General features: G+C 40.1%; 1 protein-coding gene across 2 annotated transcripts in view; it reads left to right on the top strand.

The window, feature by feature from the left end:
- dlc1 (DLC1 Rho GTPase activating protein) overlaps positions 1–27473 on the top strand; it is a 172600-nt gene that overhangs the window by 123058 nt on the left and 22069 nt on the right. Inside the window, exon 1 of one of the 2 annotated variants that reach the window (XM_034034084.3) lies at positions 23780–24190. The exons of the other annotated variant lie outside the window; for it this stretch is intronic. Coding sequence (XP_033889975.1) covers positions 24154–24190 — 37 coding nt within the window. The 5' untranslated portion in view covers positions 23780–24153. Of the gene's footprint in view, positions 1–23779; positions 24191–27473 lie in introns of those variants that run through there. 2 annotated transcript variants of the gene reach the window in all.

The raw sequence follows: 27473 nt of genomic DNA, 5'->3' as shown, positions 1-27473 counted from the left end.
ACACGCCCCTATCTTCGCCAAAAAGCTTGTAGCAAAAACAAAATACAGCATCTGCAGATTTAAAGTAAACTAACCAAGGTCTATTCATCTTTGTGGATCCCACTTTACGCTCGTAATTTGCAGATGTAAAACGGCGACCAGCAGTATTTTTCAGGAATTTAACATCAGTTTCTTTAAGCTGCACCGGTTTATGTTTCACGACTTTAACTCTTAGTTCTTTAGTATAAACGTCAGGCCAAGTAACTGGGTCATAAAAATCATATGATAAAGATGATGACTGACTGGGTACCAGATTTACAATACACAGCGATTCTGTACCTTGTACTTGCTGCTGTGCTTTTCCAAAATCGGTGTCCGATTCTCTTTTTTCTTGCTCAACTGTTGATTTTTCCTTGTGCTTTTTCCTTGGCCTGCGACCATTGAGACCTTCACCATGCAATTCTCAGCCTATGGTTGACATGGAAACCCCAGTCCCACTTGCAGTCAGTTCACTTTGAATATCTTTGGCAGTCAATCTCAGATTGCTATTAATCTTCCTCACAATTCTTCTACTTGTTCTTGGTGAAAGAATCTTCTTTCTTCCAGACTGAGGGAGCGTTGTGACAGTACCATAAGTCTTGTACTTCTTGATAATAGAAACAATAGTTGAAATTGGGATACTCAAATGCTTGGAAATCTTCTTTTGTCCTTCTCCATCTTAATGACAATAAATCATTTTCTGCCTAAGGTCTTCAGATAGCTCTTTACTTTTTTCCATATTGACTTATTAGTAATGACAGCAATCATCCTATGACTAACCCTTTTATACTCTCTAAGAATGTTCACCTACAATCCAGCATTTTCTAGACTTTTCTAGAATTGTGTTCTGCATTATCATATTGCAATTTCTAGCACCTTGTAGACAATACTATCATAGCACCAAAGGGTATGAATAGTTTTGAATTAGCATCTATTTCTTGTAACTTTTTTTCCTTATCCACAAAAGCAAAACTTTTGCTACAAAAGATTTTTCCTAAAATTCTTTGTTTTTGACAAATTTCTAGAAATTATAAGTTTCCATTGGGGTATGTAAACTTTTGACTACAATTATATAACCCGGTTTCTCAGAGACATCGGATTTAGTGGCCAAGAGTTGCGTCGCACAGTGAAGAACTTATCTGAAGCAGCAGAGAGGAGCAGCAACTGGCTGTGGTTGAGACGGAAAGATTCTGGCTGGGGATCTCAAGCACAATAGAAAGAAAGAAACGCTGATGTACAGGTAAGTAAGCTGGGCTGAGTTGAGTGTGGGACGGAGGGGGGTGATGCTGGGACGCCAGAATCACCGTCGAGCCCTCTTGAGGTGTCGTGGGCTAGTCGACGAAACACTGAGGATGGAAGGTGCCCACTTGAAGACCCCAGAGATGTACCCTACTTAGCTCAATCCAGACGGTTGTCATGCTGATGCGCTGGGGAGGCCGCACTGTGTTTGATCCCCGGAGCCAGCATCGCAGCCGTTGTGTGTGCTGATGCACCAGGGAGGCAAAATAAGCTGATCCCTGGAGCCAGCATTACACTTCAGCCACCAACACCAGACAGAAGGATATCTACATCATCATATGGAAGGAAACGTAAATGGATGGAGACACATATGGATCACATTAGTTTACCGTAAAGCTACGTCTTAGTTGGTGCTTATCTTGGCGAGAGCCGAGTTCAAATCAGCATGAAGTTTTAACATCTACTCTCGTGTAATAGAAATCATTACACACACATAGATGCAATGTATATGTTAGTCTACATGGCTAGTTATCTGGAACATATGTCTGTTGTAATTCTGGACAGGGCTCACAGCTGGGCTAAATTAGGTAACACGATAGGATTTAGCCTTGCTGCTTTAGCCTGGAGTGAAGCTCCAGGCTAAAGCAGCATTCATTAGTTCTAATACAAATAAACAAACCCAATGGCATACGACTGGGGATGAAACCACCCAAATTATTGACGGCGTGCTAAGTATGAATGTTATTAAAAGAAACAAGAGGGAATGGCCAGTAGAAGTGTGCAGATGAGAGCGGGTGGCACAGAGCTTCAATATATATATTGAGAGATTGCAATATGTCTTCTAACAAGCCACTACCAAGAGAGATGAGCCCAGTGTACACATACACTTTTGAGGCTTAATATTTAACTAAATTCTGGTCTGAGAGCTTTGTTCATTTGAACATGTCTTTGTTCATTTGTAATGTCTGCTAGTTTCCTGACAGTTATTCAGAAAGTGTAGGGGGGTGTCTGTAGCAACTGGAGATTCTTGGGCCAGTATTGGGTCTCGTGGGCCAAGATGGCCAGCTGAGAATCCACAGGGTGGATTTAAAATGTATATTTGTATTTAGGCACAGGGATTGCACAATCACTGCACGTGCAGATTAAAGTGGGTATTTGTATGTGGGCACTGGGAGTGCACAATTAGTTCACATGCAGACTGTGCAGGGATTCAAGTGAATGATTAATTAGCAATCGAGTCCCGGTACAGCTGTAGATACTTCGGGTTTAGTGTGTTCAGAGGCAGAACGAGAGTCAGGAGTGAGGTTAAAAATGAAACCAGAGAATAGCAATTGCTGTGCGTGCTAGTTTAGACTAGCACGATACTTGTGTGTGTTCTGTGTCTGTTTGTTAGTCTGTTTTGGCCATCGTACCTTTTGTTTTCAGTGTTTTGTTTTGTATAAGTGTTTGTTTGTGTTCTGTACAAATATTTTATTTATAATTAAAATGTGCGCACCAGTGCATTCATACCCCAGCGCTGTCTGTGTCTGACGTCACCATACGAGCCATTGTGTCACAAGCCACCTCAAAAAAGTTTAGCCAACCCAGGAAAGTGAGTAATCATGTGAACCACAGATTGAGAACCACTGCTCTGGTATAATCACAACCACCTCTCTAAGACTCTTTACGACTGCCTTGTTGAATTCAATTATAAGTAGTACTACCAGTGTCACAGCATGTGGATAAACTTCTATACCAAACTGGCTCCAAGCATCTCCGGCTCGGTTCCCTTCCCCCATCTTGACTGCAGTTTGTCATGAACTGAATCAGCACATTTACTCAAGACTAGGCAGCCTGTGTCCCAAACCCTCATTAACCTTATAAAGCTGCTTTATTTACCCTAACATCTGTGCAATCGATAATATTCTATGAATAATATCAGTCAACTGATGGAAGGCACATCGCCATCAAATAGGTGCTTCAGGGTTTGATTTCACAAACAACATTACATGTTAACAGTTCTGGCATGAAAATGATTTGGAGTCTGGTTCCAACATGGAAAAACATGTCTTTGCCTCATTTACCTTTTTAAACACGAATCCACCTCAGTACATTTCTCATGTAGCAAAATGCTTATACTTCAAAGTAGGTTTGTCTTTGAGAATTTATTTGTTTGCCTATTTCAGGCTTAGGTTGGAATGTATAGTAGGATTCTGATCCACGTGATACATGTTACATTTGAGTAGCGGGGTTCCGAAAAATATAGCTTTACACAGACTTTAAAGTTATAAGTGTAAACAGTTGTCAGGATGTTAACAATGAAAATTAAAATTACAGGTACATTATTTAAGTGTAGTAACATGTGGAGACGTATAACTCTATATTTTTACTCTTTAAAGCATATTACACTTTTTTTAAAGCATATTACACTCCCTTTCAAAAGCTTTTTAAATTAAAGGAACATTTTGATCCCTTTATTTGCATAATATTGCATAATATATATGTGTATTTTCCTATCACAGTATATGGGTCCTTGATAATTATTTATTACTGTTTCAGCAGCACTCACAGATATGTGGGATGTTTAAGTCTCTGAGTATGCCAGAGTAAGTTAAGATTACTGGCCTAATTACAGACATTGTTCTGGTATGCAGAGAGATCTCTCCTAAGGCAATATGTTGTGGTGATTTTATCCATTAGTTCTGAAACAGTATTAAATTATGCTTAAAAAATGATCATAATGGGAAAATAAAGCAAATCTGGTATAATGCATTTCTTTAAGTGTCAGTCTTGAATAAGGCCCTCTGTTTATTATATAGCAGTGTTCAAGCGAAGAATCAGGGCTCATAGTTTTTCTTATTGCAGGTCTGTTATATTCACGTACAGTACCATTCTTGACCCGCCTGAAGTTACCATTTGTGCATGATCTGCAGGTCAGGTCAAAGGCCATTCTGGAAAGTATGTCCCTCTCATGTAACAATAAACCTATTTTGTAAGCCTTCTGCTGCAATATGATACACAAAACATATGCCCCTTTAGGAGCTGCAAGCTGGACATTATTTGAGATCTATTATTAAACATAATGACAAAGTAGTGCCGCCTGTATGGTATTTGTATCAGTACTGGTTCTGTACAAGCAGAGAAAGTATTTACAAAGAAGCCATCTAATCCACTCCAGATTAAATTGCACCTTCTGTAATCTTCACTTTATGTCTTTAAATTATTTACAGCAGAAGTCAAATAATTCACACATGTTTGGCATTTGTACAGCATTGTCTTGCCCATGCCAGCTTCTCACTTACTCAGACTGTATATCACATTGACAGAAAGGCGTGCTACAAAGCTCTTTACGAGATGGTTTCAGAATGTACGTTAGCTGATCATGACTATAACGTCATAATAGAATGCTGACAGACAGAGCCCCTTATTGAACTGCCAATCTTGAACTGCATTGAAAAAATGTAACCTTTTTCAAGATTTATGGTAGCAATGCTTCATAACTGTAGTAATATTTTTCTTAGTGAAATGGCTAATTTCTTAAAGTTTCTTAACATTTTACTCCCTTGATTAATACACCTTGCAGGGATATGTAAACCAAGCTGTTAAGAAAAACAAATGGTTTAGGGGTTGATCATCAATAAAACAGTTCAGCTTGCATTTTAATTTCAGAAAATACCTTGATGTCGTATTTTCTATTTCCAGTTGGTTCTTATAGAAGTAAAAAAACAAATCATTCTTCTGAACAGGCTGTTGGAGAGACTAAAGTAAGCTTCTTTGTCAGTGGATTTTTATATGTAAACTGCAGCAGATCTAAATGCTACTGTTCTTAAACTTTTAAACCCAATCTAACATTAACCTATTTTATGTGCATTTCTGATGACTTCTTTTGACTTATGCTAACCACCAGGCACTGTATCCTTATTTTATTGTAAATCTTTACTTTTTATTTCCATCTTGTAAGATAAAAAGCATTTTTGAGGCATTTTGGTTTCCAGACTTTCTTTTCCAGCAATATAGTTTTGGAAAATTCACTTCCTGTACGACAGGTATAAAGACCTTCTCTGAGTTCTTTAGACACCACAACAATAGGAATAAAGAGCTTCCCCTACAATGCCTAGCAATGTAATCATTGAAATCTCTACCTTGACATTAGGGAAAGTCTTAAATGCTTGAGCTGTCAATACAGTGTAACATGTTTACTAGCAGCACGCTATCTGATTGTTACACTTTACAGGGCTTTACTCGGACTTGATTCATGTGTCTGTTTCTATAAACCACATTGCCAACTAGGTCAGGGATTTAATAAGAACCGACTGCAAATGTCCTTCTAAATGCTGTAAATCTGGTACAGACAGGTATTGCACAAAAGGATAAAATATGTTTTGGTGCCAGTGTGAATCCTGCTTCCCTTCTCACTGCCAGCTTATCACCCCAGCACTCCGTGTGTGTCAAAATGTATTACATCAGGGTTTCTAGAGATTTCTGCCCTCTTAGTAACATTGAGTAATAATTGTAAAAATGTTGGGATTGCTCCAGCTAATCTTTATGAGGGAAGGCTTGCCTGAGGAGGCCACTATATTAAAATTGCTGTCAACATGACAATTCTTCATAGAGATTAGCAAATATGTTCTCATGTAAAACTACCTTGGTGAAACATTTAGTAAGTGTATGCTCATGCTTGTACATCTAGCTCCTGAATAGCTCAAAGCATAATAATGAAAAATTGCCATTTTAAAAAACTTTGGCCTTTGATTGGTTATTCTGTTACCGGTTGTGGAGTCTATAAAAATGTTAAACCCTCCAGGTGTGAGTAGCTGTTGTTTAATTAGGGTCACTTGAGGACACTTATTCTTTGCTTGTATTTCGCAGTGTTTCAGTTTATTGTTTATTTAATCAAGCATTTAACTGAAATCCTAATATTTGCGTTTATGCTGTTCCATTTCTGCTGCAAGCGAAACTGATTTTTAAGTATGATGTTCATCAGTGCAAGCTAGTGGCAGATGCATGTCATTTCTTTCAGTGGACAATCTGTTCAGCAAGGGTTGAATGACACGTCAGTATGTTGCTCATGTCCTAAAGCACTTGGGCTGCATCTGTATACTGCATGTTCTGTAGCAACTGCAGGTTATGTTTCCCCTTTTGGTTCCTGACATATGTAATCTGTCCTATGGGAACTGTGCACATATGTCTGGTAATGAAAGCCTCTGTGGTACAATATTTTGGTGGTTTCCCACATAAAATGATCTAATTTGTTGTAAATCATGCCTTTGTATCTGTAGTGGGCATGAGAAGCACTTATAAAGTCCTTACTGGTAACATACTGTAAATACAAACAGAAAAATTCAAACATTTTGTTTAGAATTGAGTTCAGTTTTTCCCTTGATACTTCTTGTGACAAAGGTAGCGATAAAAGGTAGACCTGAGCCACATATAAAGATATATAATTAAAAATGAATCTAAAAAAAAACATTGAATCTGCACTTAGTTTTTAACCTGTAAATGAAAACAAATGTCAAACTTGATCATTATTTACAAATTATTATGACAGATAATAACATAAAAACATAAGAAATTTTAGGAATTAGCGGGGGACATTCAGCCCATCTATGCTCATCCGGGCCTTAGTATCTGATTGATCTAAAAACTTGTATAAGTCTTAAAGGATAAGGACTTAACCACCAATTATAAATTCCATCAACTTCATCTTCACATACCATTGAGATGATCAGGAATCATAGGCAAACATGCCTCATTTAAAGCATTTGCATGGTTGTTTTTGAATACATCCCAGGGAGTTTTCTAAGTAGCTCTAAACCTGATAACTTTCTTAGTCAACATGGAGTTGGCCTTAAACAATTACACTGAGTAAGTCAGCATGTTCCTACAAAATTACTTTAAAAGAAAATAGTTATTATTAATAGAGTTGACCCTTTCTGATCTTGTACAGTACAGTATATCAATTCTGGTATGTGAAAGAACATTTTTGCACTGCTACAATACCCCTCACCATTTTGGAGTCACTTGTCATTATCTCATAGCTGAGTACAGTATGTACAGTAGCATACAGTATCGCAAACTGTGGATACATTTTTGTTATCAAGAGCACATCTATGCTACCAGCCAGGTATATTTGGATGGACCATCTGAGTGCCTAGTTACTAAATGCTTAGGCAGTACTGTAAGGCTGATTTACTAGTTCCATACATCAGCAGTACTATTGTACTGTGTTTTATAAATACAATACATAAAGAAAAAAAAAGGAAAATCCAATTGAATGTGGCAAAGAAACTTCTGGTTCCAGTAGATCTTCTGCCTTCTCAGTGTAGTATTGTTACTTTAGTAGACCAAAAACAGAATTGTTTGACTTCTGGAATTAGCAGGTTATTTAGATCATGTATTTGTTTAAAGTTATGGAATTGATGGACAGTTCATTAAAAGAGGTTATACATTGAAACCACATGCCAGATGGCCTATGTTCTTTTTACAACTATTTATTTCCCAATAATTAAAAAATTGTAACAACGACACTCACTTTCTCTCTCCAATAACTGCAGACATGTGGAGGATAACTAAGGTTAATCAGCATAATACACTGTTATCAAGATAAAGGAAAACTATTCAGATATGCTTAGTTATATTAATGGAATTACTATGAAATATAGAGAATTAACTTCATTTCCAAGTGTATAAAAGAAACATACACTTGTCTTAACATGTGACATAAATTGAGCACAGAGCAGTTAACGCACCAGTACCAGTATATGTGACAGGATAGAAGTTATATTAAAAAAAAGAGTATTACAATGCTTATTGAAAAGCATTAAGCAGAAGCTAACAGTTGTGATTCATAACTACAGTTGAACTTGAAATATTTATATATAAATCATAAATGACTGATAAGCACGGCAGTAACAGAGCTGAAGTATTTAAACATTTTTAGGATTGTGTAAGATCACATTCAGTCACTGACAAGAGCAGTTTCCACAATATATCATCTTACAAGCCTTGTAATGCATTTGTTATTCATGGTGCTGTAATTTTCACATACTGTACCAAGCACGATTCTTGCCAATGTGACCATGTGATAACATATTTGTACGTAAGAAACCCCCGAACAGTTCATTCTGGTTAAATCCAACCTTGATACGTGATTATGTCCTTCAGGCTTTGTTCCTTTTAAGGACATGTAAGAAAATGAATAAGAGATTTCCTTTAACCAAATTGGTCAACATGAGGTCTCTAACCTCTGATAAAGGACATCGCATGTTTTTGTTCAAAACTATGTTTTAATCTCTTTTCCAAATCAATCCTCCCGGAAGATACGTAAATACAGTATTCATGTATTTTACCTTTTGTACCTGCTTGATGAAAGAAAATCTCTGTTCTAAGGGGATCCCGAGTGGCGTATCCAGTAAAGGCGCTCCGCGCAGAGAGCAGGATGTGCCCTATAGCCTGGAGATCGCAGGTTCGAATCCAGGCTATGTCACAGCCGACCGTAACCGGGAGTTCCTGGGGGGCGGCGCACAATTGGCTGAGTGCTGCCCGGGTAGGGAGGGCTTAGGTCGGCAGGGGAATCCACGGCTCACCGCGCATCAGCGACCCCTGTGGCCGATAGGGCGTCTGTGGTTCTGCAGTGGAGCCGCCAGATCTGTGTTGTCCTCTGGCACTATAGGTCTGGTGGCATTGCTGTGGATCTGCAGTGCGAAAAACGACGGCTTGGCAGGAGAAGGTTTCGGAGGACGCGTGTTCCAGCCTCCGTTTCCCGAGTCGGCGGGGGGGTTGCGAGCGGTGAGCCGAGGATACAGATAATAATTGGGCATGCTAAATTGGGGTGAAAACCAGGGTAAAATAATTGTCGACGACTAAATTTAAAAAAAAATAAATAAAAAATCTCTGTTCTAGCACACACCCTGTGAATGTTGTCTGTCAATGTAGGCTAAGGCCCGGACCAAATCAAAACTTTGACAACCCGCTAATCGCACTTAACAAAACTTTACTTAATAGCGTTTTCTTTTTATGAGTAGAAGAAGTAAGATACTTACAAAAAAAAAATTTAAAACACTGTGAACAAGTTATTATTATTTATTTCTTAGCAGACACCCTTATCCAGGGTGACTTACAATTGATACAAGTTATCACATTATTTTTACATACAGTTACCCATTTATACAGTTGTTTTTTTACTAAAGCAATCTAGGTAAAGTACCTTGCTCAAGGGTACAGCAGCAGTGTCCTCCACCTGGGATTGAACCCACAACCCTCCGGTCAAGAGTCCAAAGCCCTAACCACTACTCCACACTGCTGCCCCTGAACACAAAGCACAATCATCATTAACACGTAGGCTAATGGACCAAAGATCAAATTCAAATAAGAGCACAAAATAGAGAATACAGTAAATAATTACATGTAAGAGCGAGTTCGACTAAGAGCAGTTAACTTATATTCAAAATATTTGCTTATATGAGTAAAGTCCAGTATGAGCACGTAGCAAGTACGATGAATGGATAAGAATGATTTCAAATAAAAGCAATTACAAAAACATGAATACGGATACCTATAAGAGTTCAGTTCAAGTTCAGTGCAATTCGTGCCCTGCCACAAACATCTTGCATGAACTTGGGCAAGTATTATGACTGCCTTGTTGTGCAGTTGATATCCCTGCTGAAAGAAATGTTACAAGCAGGAACCTGAGATGCTGTGTATGAATTGGTCTATTCATGGTAAAGAAGAAGAAGAAGAAGAAGAAGAAGAAGAAGAAGAAGAAGAAGAAGAAGAATGTAACTGCAATGCATTTAAGTCAGTGACAAGATGGAGTGGTTAAACATGAACAATATAAAATAACTAATCTGTACTGAGAGTTCCAAGTTCATACAGAAACAGTTTATATTGTGTGTGTTTTTTTTCTATCACATTGATTTTTTCTCACAAAAGTCGAGAAAAGGTTTGTAGGCTAAAACTTACTAGTAGCGATGATTATCTGTGTGCAAAAGTTCATAATCAGAGTTTATTTGTGCAACCTACTTTTATTTAGGCTACCTTGGGACTACCTTGTACAGCAATTTCTTCAAAAAAAATATTCAGTTAATGTAAAGTAACTGGTGTACAGTATATATGACATCCATTACACCATGTGTATCACAATTACATTTAAATTAAAACAAATTACATTGTATTGTTTTTAATCCTTTATAAAATGCAGTCATCATAAAAGATCTCAATGGTATTTGAAAGCTATTACAAAACACCAGTGTGTGGTGTTAAATTGACAATGCTTGATAAAATGAAGGCTTAATTCATCAAATGCCAAAGAAAGTTTTGAATTAATGGCATAATTTAACAAGGTTAAAGATTGCCTGGTCTGCTCTGAACAGGAAACAAGGCAGAAGTGTTTTCACTGTGTAGTGTTCAAGGCTGTGGATGATACTGTGGTTTTTGTTTTTTTGTTTGTTTTTTTTGTGAAGTGTACTTTATATGTATGTACTTTATTTTTCTGTTAACATTGGGTTTTCTGTCTCAGATTATAAATCCATGTGCACAATACTGTTTGTGCATCACAATGCTCTCAGTGCTTCAGTAGTCAAGGAACCTGATCTTGAGGATGTCAGATTATTTTTAAGGAGATTAACCTAAGAAAGTATCATTGTGGAAAGACAAACACAGTAATGTATTTTGGACAAAGGGGAACAGCTACTTCTCAAGTGGCATTTACATTTTCTATGCAGGTACTGTATCATTCAATCAATCGTATAATTAATCCAGATTTTAAAACACTGAGAAGCGTTTCCATTTACTGTGTATAGGGGACTGGACAAAAAGTCTTACAAGTTGCTTAAAACGTCACAGGTGTGATTTTGCTGTTTAAGTAATTTTGCTTTCAAATGTCATTATTTTGCATTGAAACATGCAACCATTCTCAGTCTGGATTAATTTAAAGATATTTTCATTTTTTTTACCTCTGTAAGAGCGGCCAATTTTGGCACTGCTGCAGTAGCTGAACAGTGGCCTACCCAAAAGACTGGATGGCAGGTTACCCAGTACTACCAAAAGTGGAGAGAAATGCTGAGGGTGAACAATTTGGTTGAAATTAGAAGGAGGCAGATCATATTTATTAGATCAATTGACACAGACTAATTAGCAGTGTGGTTGTTATGGATTGAGGCCTAGCCAAGACATTAATTTGTCACACCATTACTTGTAAAAGTCAAAGTCATTGAAAATATTTTCATTTTTGTTATAGTTATTTATAATACAAAGATTACAATATATCCATTCAGAAGTTTAACAAAAGGCGACTCTTGCGGGGCAAAATGTGTACATTCCATGTGGCAATCAGTTCACCTAAACATGTACATGATACCACTTGATCCAAAAGTACGTAGACACTTTGGGGCTGATGTAAAGACAGGCACAATGCAAACAATTGAGGCTACAAAATCCAAATTGCCTAGCGGCCTATGTAAGCTTAAGAGCAATGCAAATTACTCAACACGCACAAATAATGAGCATAATCATGAGAATGAGGGTTGCAATGAGCGACGCCTGTTTATCAGGCTATTTAGCGACCACACTTACAGCCCAGAGGTGAGGTGAGTTAGGAGTACAAGAGCAGTAGGTGCTGTGTGAGATTTGTGAAGCAGGAAAATCAAACCAAACAAAAAGATAAGACAGAGGAAGGCCAGCAAAGTCCTCTTGGTGCACGGAAAAGGAAAGAAAAGTTCTCTGAGGAGGTGCTGAGAGTCCTTATGGCTGAGGTCACTCAGCATGAAACTGAGTTATTTGTAAGCGCCAGCCAACATCAGTTATGCTACTAAAAAGGCCATATGGTATCACTGCAGCCATCCTGAGGCCAATGACAGGTCTTGAAGGTGAGTGGTTTTATACAGCTCTTAATTACTCGCTTCTGCAATGGTTTGCACCTTGTCAGAGAAGGTGCAAAGTTTTTGGAGTGCCAGCAATTGACCAAGTGCAAGGCAAACTATCTTGCATCTCATTGTAATGTTTGCGCCCGCTTAGTATTCCAGATCCCCGCCCAATTCTTCATTTGAATATATTTCAATATCATTTAAATTGATTAATGATGACGAAGTGCTAATTTGATAGCGGATGCAGAATGCCAGGTGAAAACCATTCTTCACATACACCGCTTTTTAGTGACCGCTAAAGGCCCACTTTACGCCAGCTAAACACGTTTTTTGGCAGCAATATGGGTATTTTGCAGTCGCAAATCACATTGCATGTATCCTTTGGCTCCTTTATGTTCATGTTCTTTGGCACTATTCAAAAGCACCCCAACACCCCAAAAGCACATAACTGAGTTAATAAAAATACCAAGTCAATTAATGCTTGCGATTGTAAGTCGCCCTGGATAAGGGCGTCTGCTAAGAAATAAATAATAATAATAATAATAATGCTGTAACAGCACTATAGGTTCACTTACTGAGTTACCAGTAATTGGACTCCACTTGATCTCACTTAACTTGTGCAGCAGGAAAGTGGTGTTTTATTTACAGGAACTGGAACCTACAGTATAACTTAGTGGCAAGAAATATTGGCTTCATCTGAATCAAGAAGAACATAACTAGTTACTAAGGACCACACTAATCAAGTTTCCTGTTTACCTTTTATTATAGATAAATGTACCACTGCATCTGTAGAATATTGTTGTGTCTATTCAATATTGAATGATGTTGCTTGTGCCTTTTATTGTCACATATACTGTCATGTTAACATCACAATGTGACCAAATAAGTCAAAATAATAGCTCACAAACTTTGTTCATTTTCTTCATCTTTCCAATAACAAAAAAAAGACAAAACACTAGTTTCTGTTATGCACATTTAGATTTTACTACTAAATAATAACTATAACATTAGGAAAAGTCAAGTCCTAATATAACACCAAATAAATGAAAATGATTCACTACAACTTACTATTTGGCACACAACACACTAAAAAAAGAGTGTATGGTTTGCATGTCCAATAGTTTTTGTCTGTCGATTTTTGATTTAAGACAAGCATGAAAATAGGATAATGCCGACCTCTGTTTATTAGAAAGGGAGATCAAAAGAGAAGCTTATCAAGACTGGAGACAGTTATTTCCATTTTGGAACAAAAGACAAAAGACACTGTGTCTTGTCCTCTCCTTTGAGGTTCACTTGTCAGTTTCTTTCCCTATGGAGTCACAATGCCCAGCGAGTCTATTAAAAGAGCATTAATCAATGTTTGGGACTGTGTCAACAAAATTTTGTTCATAACAGGAACAATGAAAATAGCATTGGATTGTTGATACTGTAAAGTGATTTAAATTATACATTGGTGTATTTCCCTCATGACCCTCAAATACAATGAACTGGAGAGAGTCCAAATCAAACTAAATCACTTTTGGAGACAGTGTTGCATTTGTGTTTGCCTTTACTCACCATTAAGAAATCAAGTGAAATTAAGGTTCAGGTTCATTGGTTTATAGAAATGCAGTACAATCAGATAGAAGAAAATGATACTGTTTTCAGTATGTATGGTGCTCATTGCTTTTTTACAGTACTTTTCTTTTAGTATCAATTATTTTTATTTAATCTGTAGTTCTAAAATATTATTAGACCACAACACCACCACCTAATTGCACAATTTCATGGTTTTAATTAAAGTAGTGTTCAAAGTTGAAATCAACCATGTACTGTAGTAATCTATGCACAATGAAGGAGAGATCTCAAATCCCAGTGCACTAGAGTGGCCATTTTGAAAATAGCTTTGAAGCAGACTTTAAAGTTATGTGTAAAAAGTTGGCAGGAGGCTGTGTGGTCCAGTGGTTAAAGTAAAGGGCTTGTAACCAGGAGGTCCCTGATTCTAATCCCGGCTCTGATTCACTGTGTGACCCTGAGCATGTCACTTAATCTCCTTGTGTTCCGTCTTTCGGGTGAGACGTTGTTGTAAGTGACTCACACTCTAGTCTCTGTAAGTTGCCTTGGATAACGGCATCTGCTAAATAAATAAATAATAATAATAACAATAAAAAGAAAATGTCCAGGTACATTATTTAAACAGTTGTAACACACACGTGGGGACGTATAATGGTATATTTTTCGGAACTCCGCTCCTTACTCTTTAAAGTGGGCTAATTGATAAATTAAAACTGCATTTTTTTTTTTAACATTTACATTATTTGAATTCCTGGAGCTGCCCTAGATAAACTGCAATTCATAGAACTGTATATATATAAATGTACAGTGAAGAAGGCACTAACATAAAAAACTTTACTTGAGTTGATTTATAGTTGACCTTTGAATCTGTGACTGATTTTATGGATGCACTGTGCTGTATACAGAACGAAGCAACGTGCAGAGAAAAAGTAAACAATAGCAATTCCCAACAAGATTTAAAAACAAAACCCTTTGTAAAAAAGTATTTGAAAAATATTAGCCCTTTTTTTGTTTTGATTGTGGTACACTGTATACTGTTACTGTTTATTTGTTTCAGTGCCTTTGGTTGTGTTGTTTTAAAGAGGACTATCACTGCCCAGTCCATAAACTCTCTTGTCTGCTGGTGTTTGTTGAGAATGCAGTGCCCTGGGGCAGGGATAGTTGTGCGGTCAATGAAGGAAGACGGCTGCATGCCTGTTATCTGATTTTAGAGATCCTGGCATTGGCTCTCCAGTTTCTCATTCCTTGCATCCTTTGGGATTAAAAGAGATACTCTTTCTGTTTTTCAAACTCTGGCTCAAGCTTGAGACATACAGCAGTCAGACTTGAACAATAATTTTGTTTTAAATATTGTGGGAATTTGGAATGTATAAAAAATATGAAATACAATCACTAATGGGCAGCATTCACAAAGTGCTAGCAATTTACACTATTTTTAATGTTGGCATGCCATTATATGTAGATCTCGACAGTGTATGTGTAAATGGAAGAAATCCTTTGTATATCTGCATATCACAATGAGGTGGTAACTGTTTGTTGTTTTCCTTGGTGAGCAGTTTGTTTTGACCCCATGCGTCAAAAGTGCCATAAATCAGATGTGGCCAGTGACCACTACTACAGCATGATGGTCATCTTATCCCATCCGTAGCTTATTTTTGTTTTGTTTATCAGTTTTCAATTATAATCATTTAAAAAAAGAATAGATGATATGAAATCATATCATATGTACTGTATATGTTTTTTTTGTATTTAACTATACTGTTTTTAAATTAAATACATATTTACAGAATGCTTTAATGGTTTAGTTAGTGGCACTCAATCCACCAAGGGTGCTTAAATTGAATAATAGATTAAAAGTGATGGATTCTGAAGGTATAAAATCAACAAGCATTTTGGTAAGGGTTTTTTTTCAAGATTAACTCTTTGGCATGCTGTGCTCCGTCCATTTAATTGCTGGCCATTAAAGCTGGACAGGAAGCAAGATAAATGCCAGGAAATGGCCCGACTGGGCCATTTTTAGCCTGGTTTCTACACACTGGTGAGCATGGCCAGTGTCTTGCAGGCACAGACCACATTATTGAGTTCTCTCTGTTTTACTTGGGTTGTTGCATCACTTTCTACATTCCAGATGTAAACAATTCTGTTTCTGCTTCTGTGTGGAAGGTATACAGGAGCAGAAGAAAGGTTTCTCTCAACAAAATGTCCTAATACACCCATAAATACAATTTGTTCCAAAGGCAAACTTTGAAATGGTATGCAAGTCCCTTTATTCCCATACTTCCAGATGTATTAATGGCATATTGTGAAAAAGTAGTTGAAATAGACAGGAAGCTGTAAATCTACTTGACCAATCATTGTTTCAGTGCAGCTCCGCCCCTTTATAAAACTCATAATGAAATATTTTCCAAATATCTTAGAACAATCTTCCAAATATCTTAGAAATATCTTAAGAACAATCCAATATCATACCCCTGTCTTAAAACCTTAGAAGAGCTGATCCATTGATTTTTAAAAATCAGTAGAGTTTAAGAGAACTAGACTTTATTAACCTTTTATGTAATTTCCGGTTCAGTATTTCAATAAAAAATCCTCATTGTTTATGGCACCGAACAAATGACAGGGAGTTGTTTAGAAATGAGGTCAAGTTTGTATGGATTTCAGAAATTAGAAATGTTAACTGTTGGGGGGGGGGGCTCTTGTTATGTCCCTGTACCAAACAGCAATGAAAATGTCAATATAAATGAGAAAAATAGATACTGGTAAACAAATATTAAAAAATGATAGCAAGACTTGACCACTCAGTTTATTCTTCTAATAAGTTAATCTCCCTGGGAATGTTTTGTGGGGACAGACTAGACATCTAGACCTGGAATCTGCAATTTAATCTTTATTTAATATAAAGGATGTCTTGTCTGGAAAACAAGTTTTCTTTAGAATGTTGCATTGGAAAGATAAGGGCTTTATTAAGACTGGATTACTGTATTAGCTAAGGGCAAAGGGGATGTTTGTTTGTTGTATAGAGAAGAACAGGAAGGCTGTACTATCCTTTGGATAGTGGTGGGGCTCCTGAGTGCATTCAGTGCTCCCAACCCCCCTGGTGTTTTGAATCAGCCACATTAGTAGTGGAGACAGAACTCTCTCCTCCAGTGAACTGCTGAGGTGCGCAAAATGTTTTTGAATTAGTAATAGTGGTTTGTTATGCAAAACTGAAAAAGTAGGTGTGAATTTGCAGTGCACTTGGTAAAGGTACATGCCCTATGGCATTTTCCTCTTAGTAGCAGTTTGGAAAACACAGAAAAAATTAAGAATTGATGTGGTTTTTAAATAGTTTAATAGTTTCAACATTTTTTTTTTTATTTGTATAGAATTACAATAATTGATTCTGTAAAACTGTTATCTCTCTCATCTATGGTATCTAGTTTATTTACAGAATTAATTTATGTTATTTATTTATTTTACTGGCAATAAATAGGTCAGTGTTACATGTTTACTGTCAAACTGACAAATTGAATATCTCCTTGGCATCTTGTTTATTGATAGGGAGGGAACAGTTGCTTTACATTTTCACAACTTCTGTTTCACAAACTGGTAACAAATCTAAAGTTTCATAACTACTTCTTGTTATTTAATTTAACTTTATCATGTGTGGTCACTTTTTGTTGCTGTGTTATTGTAAAATATAATATAATTAAACTGTTTTACAATTTAAGTTAAATATTTACGGACCGTAAGCAAGCAATAGGCACACATTTTCAGTGTTTGCTGTAGATATAAAACGTTAGGTTACTTACTGTAACCCTGGTTCCCTGAAAGAGAAGACGACCACCAAAGAATTTACGTATGGTATATGCCTGCCCATTGGGTAGGTATCGCTGAGCTCTCTATACCAGAGTTGCCGATAGGCCCCTTCCTTGGATGATGCACTCGGTCCCGCTCACCGAGGGGATAAAACTGCTATCCAAAGGAAGCCATTTCTCTTTTTCCGTCGAACCCGTGAGGGCGACCGATGGTCGTCTCCTCTTTCAGGGAACCAGGGTTACGGTAAGTAACCTAACGTTCCCTTTCAATTCGAAGACGACCACCAAAGACATTACGTATGGGATAACGCATACCAGAGCCGTCGTGAGGGAGAAGGAGCGGCAGCATATGAGGGACGCACAAGCACTGTCTAACCCAGGGGTTAGTGGTGTGAACTTACACCCTCAAGGACCCTTGTGCCTACAGAAGGCAAGGCAGGGTCTACCACATTAAGACGGTAGAACCTGGAGAAGGTATGCGGCGTAGCCCAGCTAGCCGCAGTACAAATATCAGACATCGAGACACCTCTGAAGAGGGCCCAAGATGTAGCCAACCCTCTAGTGGAGTGTGCGGCTACCTTACCAGGTGAGGGCAAGCCAGCACTATTATATGCAGTCGAGACTGTATCCACAATTCAATGTGACAGACATGGCTAAGAGAGGGGCTGTCCTAGGGTCCGTGTCCCGTGACAGACGAAGAGCTGGTCAGATTGACGCAGAGCTCTTGTCCTATGCACGTAGCATCTCAATGCCCGCACTGGACAGAGGAAATTTAATCTCTCATCCTCCGTTGAAGCAAATGGAGGTGGTTGGAAGGATTCCAGTTCCACAGACTGATTAACGTGTAAGGCTGTGATCACCTTAGGGAGGAAAGCAGGGTTGGTGCACAGAGACACCCTGCTGCCATCCTCCCAAATACGCATGCAGGAGCTGTGCACAGACAGCGCCTGCAGCTCACTGACCCGCTTAGTGGAGGTGATAGCCAAGAGGAAGGCTGTCTTCATAGACAGGTACTTCAACTCTATGGAGTGTATGGGCTCAAACGGGGCCTTCATGAGAGCCTCCAGTACAACAATGAAGCGCCATTCGGAGAGAACAGTCCTCCTAAGATGGTGTAATCGCTGAGCGCCTTTAAGAAATGGGTAGCCAAAAAATGTGCACCCGGAGAAATTGAATCTGCGGGGGCATGGCAAGCAGAGATAGCCGCTAAATACACCTTCAAGGTGGAAGGAGACCTACCAGCATCAAGCAGTTCTTGCAGAAACTGTAAGATGACCAGCATAGGGCAAGATATGGGGTCATGGCTTCTAGCCAGACACCAAGCCTGGAAATACCTTCACTTATAGGTGTACAAATACCTAGTGGAGTCTGCCCTAGCGCTCTGCAATGTACCCACAACCGCATCTGATAGCCCTAGGGCTAACCAGCGGTCCCTTTCAGGGGCTAGACCCATAGCCGGAACCTGTCCGGTTCTGGGTGCCAAAGAGAGCGGATCGCTAGACTAAGGAGACCCAAGCGAAGTGGAATCTCCCAGGGCTGGCCATGCAACAGCTGGCACAGGGTCGAAAACCAGACTCTCCTTGGCCACTTGGGGGCCACTAGGAGAACTGACGCTTTCTCTAACCGGACTTTTTCGAGAAAAGCGGTATAGACAGGAAAGCATACAAAAACGCTTTGGGCAAATGTACCATAGGGGGCAATGTGTCATCTGTGTCTAGGCAAAGAGATCGACTTGCGCCTTCCCGAACCTTTCCAAAATGCGCTCCACAATCTGAGGGTGGAGTCACCACTCTGACGGATGTGGACCGCTCCTGGAGAGGATGTCCGCTGCCCAGTTCACTGCACCGGGAATGTGCGTAGCCCGTAGGGACAGCAAGTTCCTCTGAGCCCATTTCAATAGCCTGAAGGCTATGCAATGCAACCCCGGGGACCGTAGGCCACCCTGGTGGTTGACATACGCCACCACTGTCGTGTTGTCCGTCCAGATCAACACATGTGTGCCGCTCAGCACTGGGAGAAACTGGTGGAGAGCAAGGGATACCGCTTGCAACTCCAGCATGTTTATGTGCAGGAATGTCCAGCGGTCTGGCCAGGATCCGCATACTCCTCTGCCTTCCCAGACCGCCCCCCAACCCAAGTTGGAGGTGTCTGTCGTCAACACTTGGCGGTTCAACACCACTCCCATTCGCACACACGTTAGAGGAAGTCCTCCACCACTATAGGGTTGCCAAGCACGCGTGAGATACAGTCAGCCGATGGTGTCAGTTGCGTTTGGCATTGAGGTGGAACACATTGAGCCACGCTTGTAGAGGGTGCATGCGAAGCAGACCCAGCTGAATGGCTGATGTGGCTGTGGCCATCAGACCCAATAGTTTCTGGCACAGTAGGAGGGTGACCTGCGATCCCTGTTGAAACAGGGAGAGGCAACCTTGGATAGCCACAACTCTGTCGTCTGATAGGTATGCGGGCATCGTAATGGACTCCAGCCGGAGCCCCAAGTACGTAGTGCGCGTGTAAGCCGACTCTTTGCATCGTTAATGGTGAGGCCCAGCCTCGCCGGATGCTCTGTCACGACCGCCGTGTGGGCCAGTGCTCCCTCCTGCGACTGGGAACAGATCAACCAGTCGTAGAGATAATTTAATATTCTGATCCCCTGTAGCCACAGGGGAGCCAGGACAGCGTCCACGCACTTTGAAAACGTACGAGGAGCTAGGGAGAGACCGAATGGCAGTACAGCAAACTCGTAAATGCTTCCCTGAAAGGAAAAGTGGAGCTACTTTCTGTGCTCTGGACGAATGGGAACGTTAAAGTACGCGTCTCGTAAGTCCACAGTGGTAAACCAATTGCCTGGCCGGATTGACTGGAGGATGTGACAGAAGCACTTAACCGTTTTGCACGGTGGTGAACACCCAGGAGTCTGAGGTGCAAGCATGCCAGTACTGCAGCTGTTGTGCCGAAAAGGGGGTCTGAGGCCGCCAGCCTTCAGGGGCCCTGATCGGGCTGCCGAGGCTGAGGCGTGGCATTTTGGGGTGGCTGTTTAGGGCGCTGGCGTGTGGACTGGCCACAACCAGCATTCCCTGCCGGCTGGGCCCGATTGCTTGCTGCTGATGTGCCCTGTAGACGATGCCTTAGGTCACCCAGCGGAGCCGTGGGGACTGGAACTGTTCTGGTGGCCCGCTAGGCCAAGCTTATCTGCGCCTTCTAGGGAGGCGAGCGGTGCGGCATGTTTCAGCACGCTAGGACCCGAGGCCGGACGATCCAAGGAGGAGCGTACCTCCTCCATGAAGTCTGGGAAGGCCGGGAACTTGTCCGGTTGCGCCAGCTGAGATGCCTCTTCCCATCCCCCCTGAACTCCCCTAGGGGAGGGGGGGGGTATGGCAATTGGGGCTGCAACGGCGCCTGGTCCTGGGCCCCTAGCGCCTGTTTAGCCAAGAGCTCTGAGACCTGGGCCATGTGGGCTTTAAGGTCCATACTATCCCTTGCCTGCTTGGAACGCTTCGCCCTTCTCGCTCATGGCGATGGGGAGCGACTGTAGGCGGCCTGCACGTCGGAGATGTCTAGCAAGGGGTCCTGGGACAGGTCATGGAGGAGGGGCTCTGGGGTTCCAAGTGCTGCCGTGGAGCTCGCCCTCGTGGCCCTCCCCAAACCAGCTTCCTTCACCCGGGGTTGGAAGGCCTCACAGATGTCACAGGCCACCTCCCTCTCGAGGGCCAAGGTCGCATGTTTAACGCCCAAGCATCACACACAGAGGGTATGCTTGTCCTCTTGCGAGATATTGGCGTTGCAGGTCGTGCAAGGGTGGAACCCCGACTTGCCTGACATGGGCCTGGTGTTTTGCATGGGCCGTGCAGAAAACACCACTTGCACTGCGTTCAAGCACTGGTTAAGTGCAAACGCCGTGTGCTCACCCACTAGTGCTGTAGCAGAAGGTACCTAGCAGTGTATTACCAAGCACCGTGTGTGCTGAGCCTACTCCCCCCCTAGTACCGTGGCACTAGTCTTGTCAGTGGCCAAACACCGTGTGCACCGTGCACTGTGCGTCCCGATGGCCGTGCTCACCAAGTACCATGCACTATGTGCACCGTGTGCCATGCAGCACTGTGTGTGCCCGCACTAGCCTTGTACCAGCACTGTGCACCAAGTGCACCTCATGCAACGTGCGGCCCGAGCGCCGTGCGCACCGAGAACCATGTACTATTTGTACAGCGTACCGTGCAGCAATGTGCGTTCTCGCACTAGCGTTGTAGCAGTGGGTACCAAGCACCGTGTGCACCGTGCCTACCAAGCAACGGGCACACTGAGTACCGAGAGCATTATATGCACCGTGTACCGTGCAGCACTGTGACTGTGACTGTGCACTGACGCTGAGGCGCTGGGCACCATGTGCCGTATGCACTAAGCACCCGTGCACCGAGATACCTGAGTATCAAGGGCTATGCGTGCGCTGCGGTACCGAAGTACCGGGGAGGCCGCTACTCAATGTGCCTACCCTAACTGCACGGTCAACACACCTGGTCATCACGTAGCTTGTACCAGGGGGACACAAGGCCGAAAACGTGGTGGGCGAGTAAGCAGACAGCAAACATGTGGAAAGATTGTAAAGAGGAGAGCACACTATTTGTTTACAAGGCCCGACTCACCGAGGTGGGCGGGAATACACAGCCGGTAAGGTCTACTCAACAGCGGGGATACGGCAAGGCCTAGCCCGATGGAGGAACTGTGTACTCTCCGGAAGAATAGACAACCATTCGCAGATGACTGCATAGGCAGTCGCTCACACACGACAGACAGATACAAAGAGCGGCCTACCACGCAAGTGAAGAGGCCGCTGAAAGACAGAAAGGCAAAAAAGGCTTGGTCTTTTTCAAGTCGTTGATTCCAGGAAAGCGGCAAGCCAGCTTTCAGCACGAATGCCAGGGAAATACAATCGACTCGAGAAGCTCTGCATCAATACGCTCAGTTCAACACAGAGGCCTTTCCGTCTTGAGAAGGAAAAAGAGAAATGGCTTCCTTTGGATAGCAGTTTTATCCCCTCGGTGGGCGGGACCAAGTGCATCATCCAAGGAAGGGGCCTATCGGCATCTCTGATATAGAGAGCTCAGCGATACCTACCCAATGGGCAGGCATATTCCATACATAATGTCCTTGGTGGTCGTCTTCGAATTGAAAGGGAACTGCACCTCTAAAGCAGATAAATATTTAAACATACCACAAACATTAATTCATATTTTCGTCACATTTTAAGGGAGTGTGACGGGGTGAATATATATACGCTATATATAGCAAGGAGAAATCCTTTGTCAGGGAGGAGAGATTTAGAGGAGTAAAAGCGAGAGCTACCAAGTGAGCGAACCATGGTACTCATTTTGATAATAATAATAATAATAATAATAATAATAATAATAATAATAATAATTGTGTGTGTTATTTTACTTTGGCCAATGTGCCCTTTACTTTGGTGTCAGTGTTTTGGTTTTGTTTAATCTTTTATTTTTTAATTAAAGTACGAGCGCAGCCAAACCATTTTGCCCTGTACCATTTGTGTTTCTGTAATATGAACTGATCTGACGTCACCACTGCAGCCCTCACTGCCACAGGGAGTTTTATTTGTAGTATGTGCTAATTCATATTAGCAACATGTTTTCTTTGTTTGACTGGTACATCATGTTCCACATCGAATGCTACTGAATTGCTGTTTTCACGAATTGAAATTCCTATTATGTGCCAATAGATGCTCACCCACTTCTACTGTTGCCAAATTTAACACACCCAGAGATACAGCAGACACAATATATTGATGAATTCTGTCAAATACTGATCTTTTTGTCATGCAGAATATCTACATTTGCATTTTCCTGAATTATTTAAATTTTGAATGATCATGAGAGCTTATATATAACATAATAACATAATTATAGCATAACAGAATTGAAAAAAAAAACAAAAACATGTTGTAATAATAAAAAATACTGTTCTCAAATGTGCAAAAGATCCCTAACATTGATTAATTTAAATTCATGACAACACTTCCTTGCAAAAAAGAATATATATATATATATATATATATATATATGTATATATATATATATATATATATATATACACACACATATACACACACATACACACACACACCCCTTGAGAAAAGTAGGACATTTTGAATTATATGGTTGTTCCCTCCTTACAACTAAGTTTTTCTTCACTAAACCATTAATGTTTACATGTGTCTTTTTTTTCAATTTGAACTGTTTAGATGATGTATTACAGCTGTCATCAATTAGTTTTCAAGAAAGTTGTTAGAAGGCTTGGGACCAGAAAAGTGTCTCAGGTGTATGGTTGGTGCAGCCCAGGGGGTGGGGTTACTTACAGCCTTTCAGTTCCTAAGGAGAGACTGAGTTCAGTTCATTCACATTCACGTTAACCTAGACTTACAAGAGGAGTTCGTGGGCACACTTGGCTTGTGTGTTATTTGTGCAAAGATTTATTACTGAATTTATCTGAGAAAAGCTGAAATTAAACCATGGATTTATTTCGTCATTTGAAGATCATTGGGACTTTTCTATAATCATTATGCCAAAAATACAGTTAACATTACTATATTAAAACAGTAACGATGCAAGATGGATCATATTGGACTTTAATTGTACTTTAATAGGATTAGCTACTCCGGGTGGACACAAGCAAACATATTGGAGATTTTATAAATGTGCAAGGTTAAACAGACCGCAATGATTCTAACACGTGAGTAGCCCATTACTTGTTTGGTCTGTTGTATTTTCTTAAAAGACAGTAATGAATACTATGCCAGAGGCTTCTTTAATTGAAATTGTCATTTTGCAGTAGAGTTTTGAAAGCGAAGCCGGGTGCAGTGGGTAAAGTTGGAAATAGGCAATACATATAAACGTAATGGCAATGCTACTTTTTATTTATTCACTTTGCTGTTGTAATAGCGAGTGCTGTATAACCAGTTGGGGTTAGTTATGGGTGCAAATTATTATTATTATTATATAGCTAGGTTTAAAAAATGTCCTTCTTGGGGTTCGAACCCCATGTTAACATGAGTGTTTTAAGGATATAATAATATATTGAGGTTAAACTTGCGTTGAGAGATGTCAGATTAGGGAATCGTCCTGCTACGTGCACATACAGCCTGCTATCTCACATCTCGGCTCGTCCTGAGCCGCAGTGATCACAAATCAAGGACCCAGAGCCACGGTGCCAGCTTGTCCTTATTTCTAGGTTTTAACTTTAACTTCTCTGTGATATAGTGATTTATTGGAACAGTATAAACCGTTTTTGTTTAGTCTTTCACCACATATAATCTGATTTACGAATTCGATATGACATTTAGAACTGAGGATGCCTTTATCCTTTGATTTAATTGTGTACCTAACAGTACCAGACTACTTGGATAACTTTTGTTATCTCACCGGTACAAGGCCACGTATTTGAAAGAAAAGATCTATGGATTCTTTTGCATTCGTATCCAGATCACTATATGTAGTAATTTATGATTTATTTACTTTATGTGGTTCCTTCATATGTAGAAATATAAACATTGCGGTTTGCAATTTTTTGCATTTAGTTGAGATGTTTTTCAGTTGTTGGCATAATTAAAAGTAGAACTCTCTCGAGTTAAACAAAAATGTGTTTACCTTATACGCAGGAGTTTTTAGGACCGGTATAAATGGGCTGCATTTGTAATGTAGCTTTTTTGGGGTTTTTTTTTGTAAGTGGCGTGTGCGTGTACTTCGTGAACATCGATTAATATTGGTGGTTGTTTTTCTGTTACAAATGTTATAGATTTACAACGGCCATACATACAGTAATGAAATACAATACCTTAATGCACATTTTTATATTTCATTGTATGTTTTTATTTACGATAAATGTTAGAGTTCTGATAGCAATTTGTATTAGTCTGGTGGACATGAACTGCACGGGGCATTCCCTGTGCTATGGTGCCTCCATGTCCATGACATCACCTGAGCAATTGCTTTGAACCTCTGGAAGCAAGGAACACCCCCTGCTGGCTGCGAGAAACACTAGCATGAGAGACAGGGCAGAGCTAATGTTCATTTAAACAGCAAACAACCCGTTGTCATTGTGGTTTAGCCATGTCAGGCAAACCAATAACTTTTAGCTTCTTTAGAAAATGGGTTGGACACTGTAGTGTGGCGAATTATATATAAAGCATTTAATTATAGTGTCAATTACTTTAAAATTGCAATATAATTACTGTTGTGTTGGTCTTATTCAAACACTTAAAAAAAGAGGGCTTAAAAAATAATTCAGTGTAATTTAATAATCTGAGGTTGTGCCACACAAGTTTTAGATCACGTTAAAATTGAAACAGCTGTCAGCAACAGACTGTCAACTACACAATAGTTCCAGTCCACCCCCAACTAAAACTGCAGTACGAAAATACCAGAGCAGGGTGTAAATCTATCATCAGCACAAAAAGAACCATTTGGGCACATGTATTCAGAGAATCCATCTGGCTAGCAGCCCATTTCTGGTCCACAATATAGATAATTGGCATTAGGTATTCCCATTATTCCTACAAGTGTGCACTGCCCATGTTGTCTTTTAGGGATGCAGCAGATGGTTCTAGCCTCATTTGGACACAGTGACTGACTGACCTGTCTTTAATGATATAATTTAGTAGCAGATGAGTCATGTGGATGTGTAGTGATCCTGCCTAGCATATGTGGTCTGGATTTAGTGGTACCCATTGTAGAACCGGAGTTATGGGTCCTGCAGATTGCAGGGGTCATACTGCTGAAAGGCTTTTTTTTTCTGAGAGAAGTTCCTATAATGTTCTTTTTTGTCGTTGCTCTATTCGCATTAAACAACAGACCTACAGCTACTTTAACATGACACTTTAAGATAATTTATATAAATATAAGGACTTTAAAATTTTGACTTTCACCTGACTATTTTCTTAGAAAATAGATTCTTTATTTAGCATGACCTTTGTAAATGCAAAATGTACACAATTGCCAGAGTTACTGTTTGTCTTGGACAAAGCTGGTGTATTAATCGGACCTTGAACAAAGGGGAGCATATTTCGTGCAGGGTGGTCCAGTACGGTAAACAAATCCACACGCTTCCTACTAACAGGAAAAAGGAAATGAGGTAATTTTATAGTTCTTGGCAATCTGTAGACAAAACCAAACCCTCCTAAAGAAACCGCATACTGTATGAATACGTCCTAAAGTATTTCAATGTAAAATTCCAATTTGTTTTCTGTTTGTCCAGTCTAATGCATAACAAATATTTTCCCTTAGGAGACATTGCTGTAGTGAAAATATGAGTTAAACATGTAACTGTTAATGTAGTTGTCACTGGAAGCTGGTGCAAGGGGGGTCTTTTTTAAATTCCCTTGTCTTAACTTGTGGGATTCTAGCCTTTTAAAATAGTAACATTTTCTCTGCATATTTAAACCAGGCAAATATCTGGATGCTCAGCTGGTTTGAAGGCTGTTTGTGTCTTAATGAATGGAGGCAGGAAGTAAAAGTTGCTGTGGAATGTTAAGATTGCCCCTTGCTTATTATGTTTGTCTACAAGCAATCAGGGAAGGGGGGGGGGGGGGGGCTACACTTTCTCAAAGGTTCTGTCAATTGCGCTGTTTTTCTAGTTGCTTGTTTGGTAATTTTGGATCACAGAAGCTGAGCATGTCAATGAATGTTAACTCTTTTGAAGCAAATATTTGACAACTGTAGCATTTTTACCACTAGTACGTTTTAGTCTCACTGAATTCATAAATTTCAAGTCATCCAGCAAAAAAATAGCATCCTGACAATTTAGTGGAATTTGTATAGGTCTCTGTGTCAAAGTATATACGTTACGGTAAAAGTCAGAATATTGGCAAATCTCAAGATTTGCTGGTAAATGTTGACATTTACCAAGTGAAGCAGTAAATGTCAGAAATAAATATAACAGTTTGCTGCAGATATTTACTGGTAAATCTCAAGAATAACCAAGTGTCTTTGGCTAATGACCGAATGTCTTTCCGAAATAA

Source organism: Acipenser ruthenus, chromosome 1, assembly GCF_902713425.1.
Source record: "Acipenser ruthenus chromosome 1, fAciRut3.2 maternal haplotype, whole genome shotgun sequence".
NCBI classification, from domain to species: domain Eukaryota; kingdom Metazoa; phylum Chordata; class Actinopteri; order Acipenseriformes; family Acipenseridae; genus Acipenser; species Acipenser ruthenus.
Note: the sequence above shows the minus strand (reverse complement) of the source record. Positions and strands in the feature narration are given on the sequence as shown.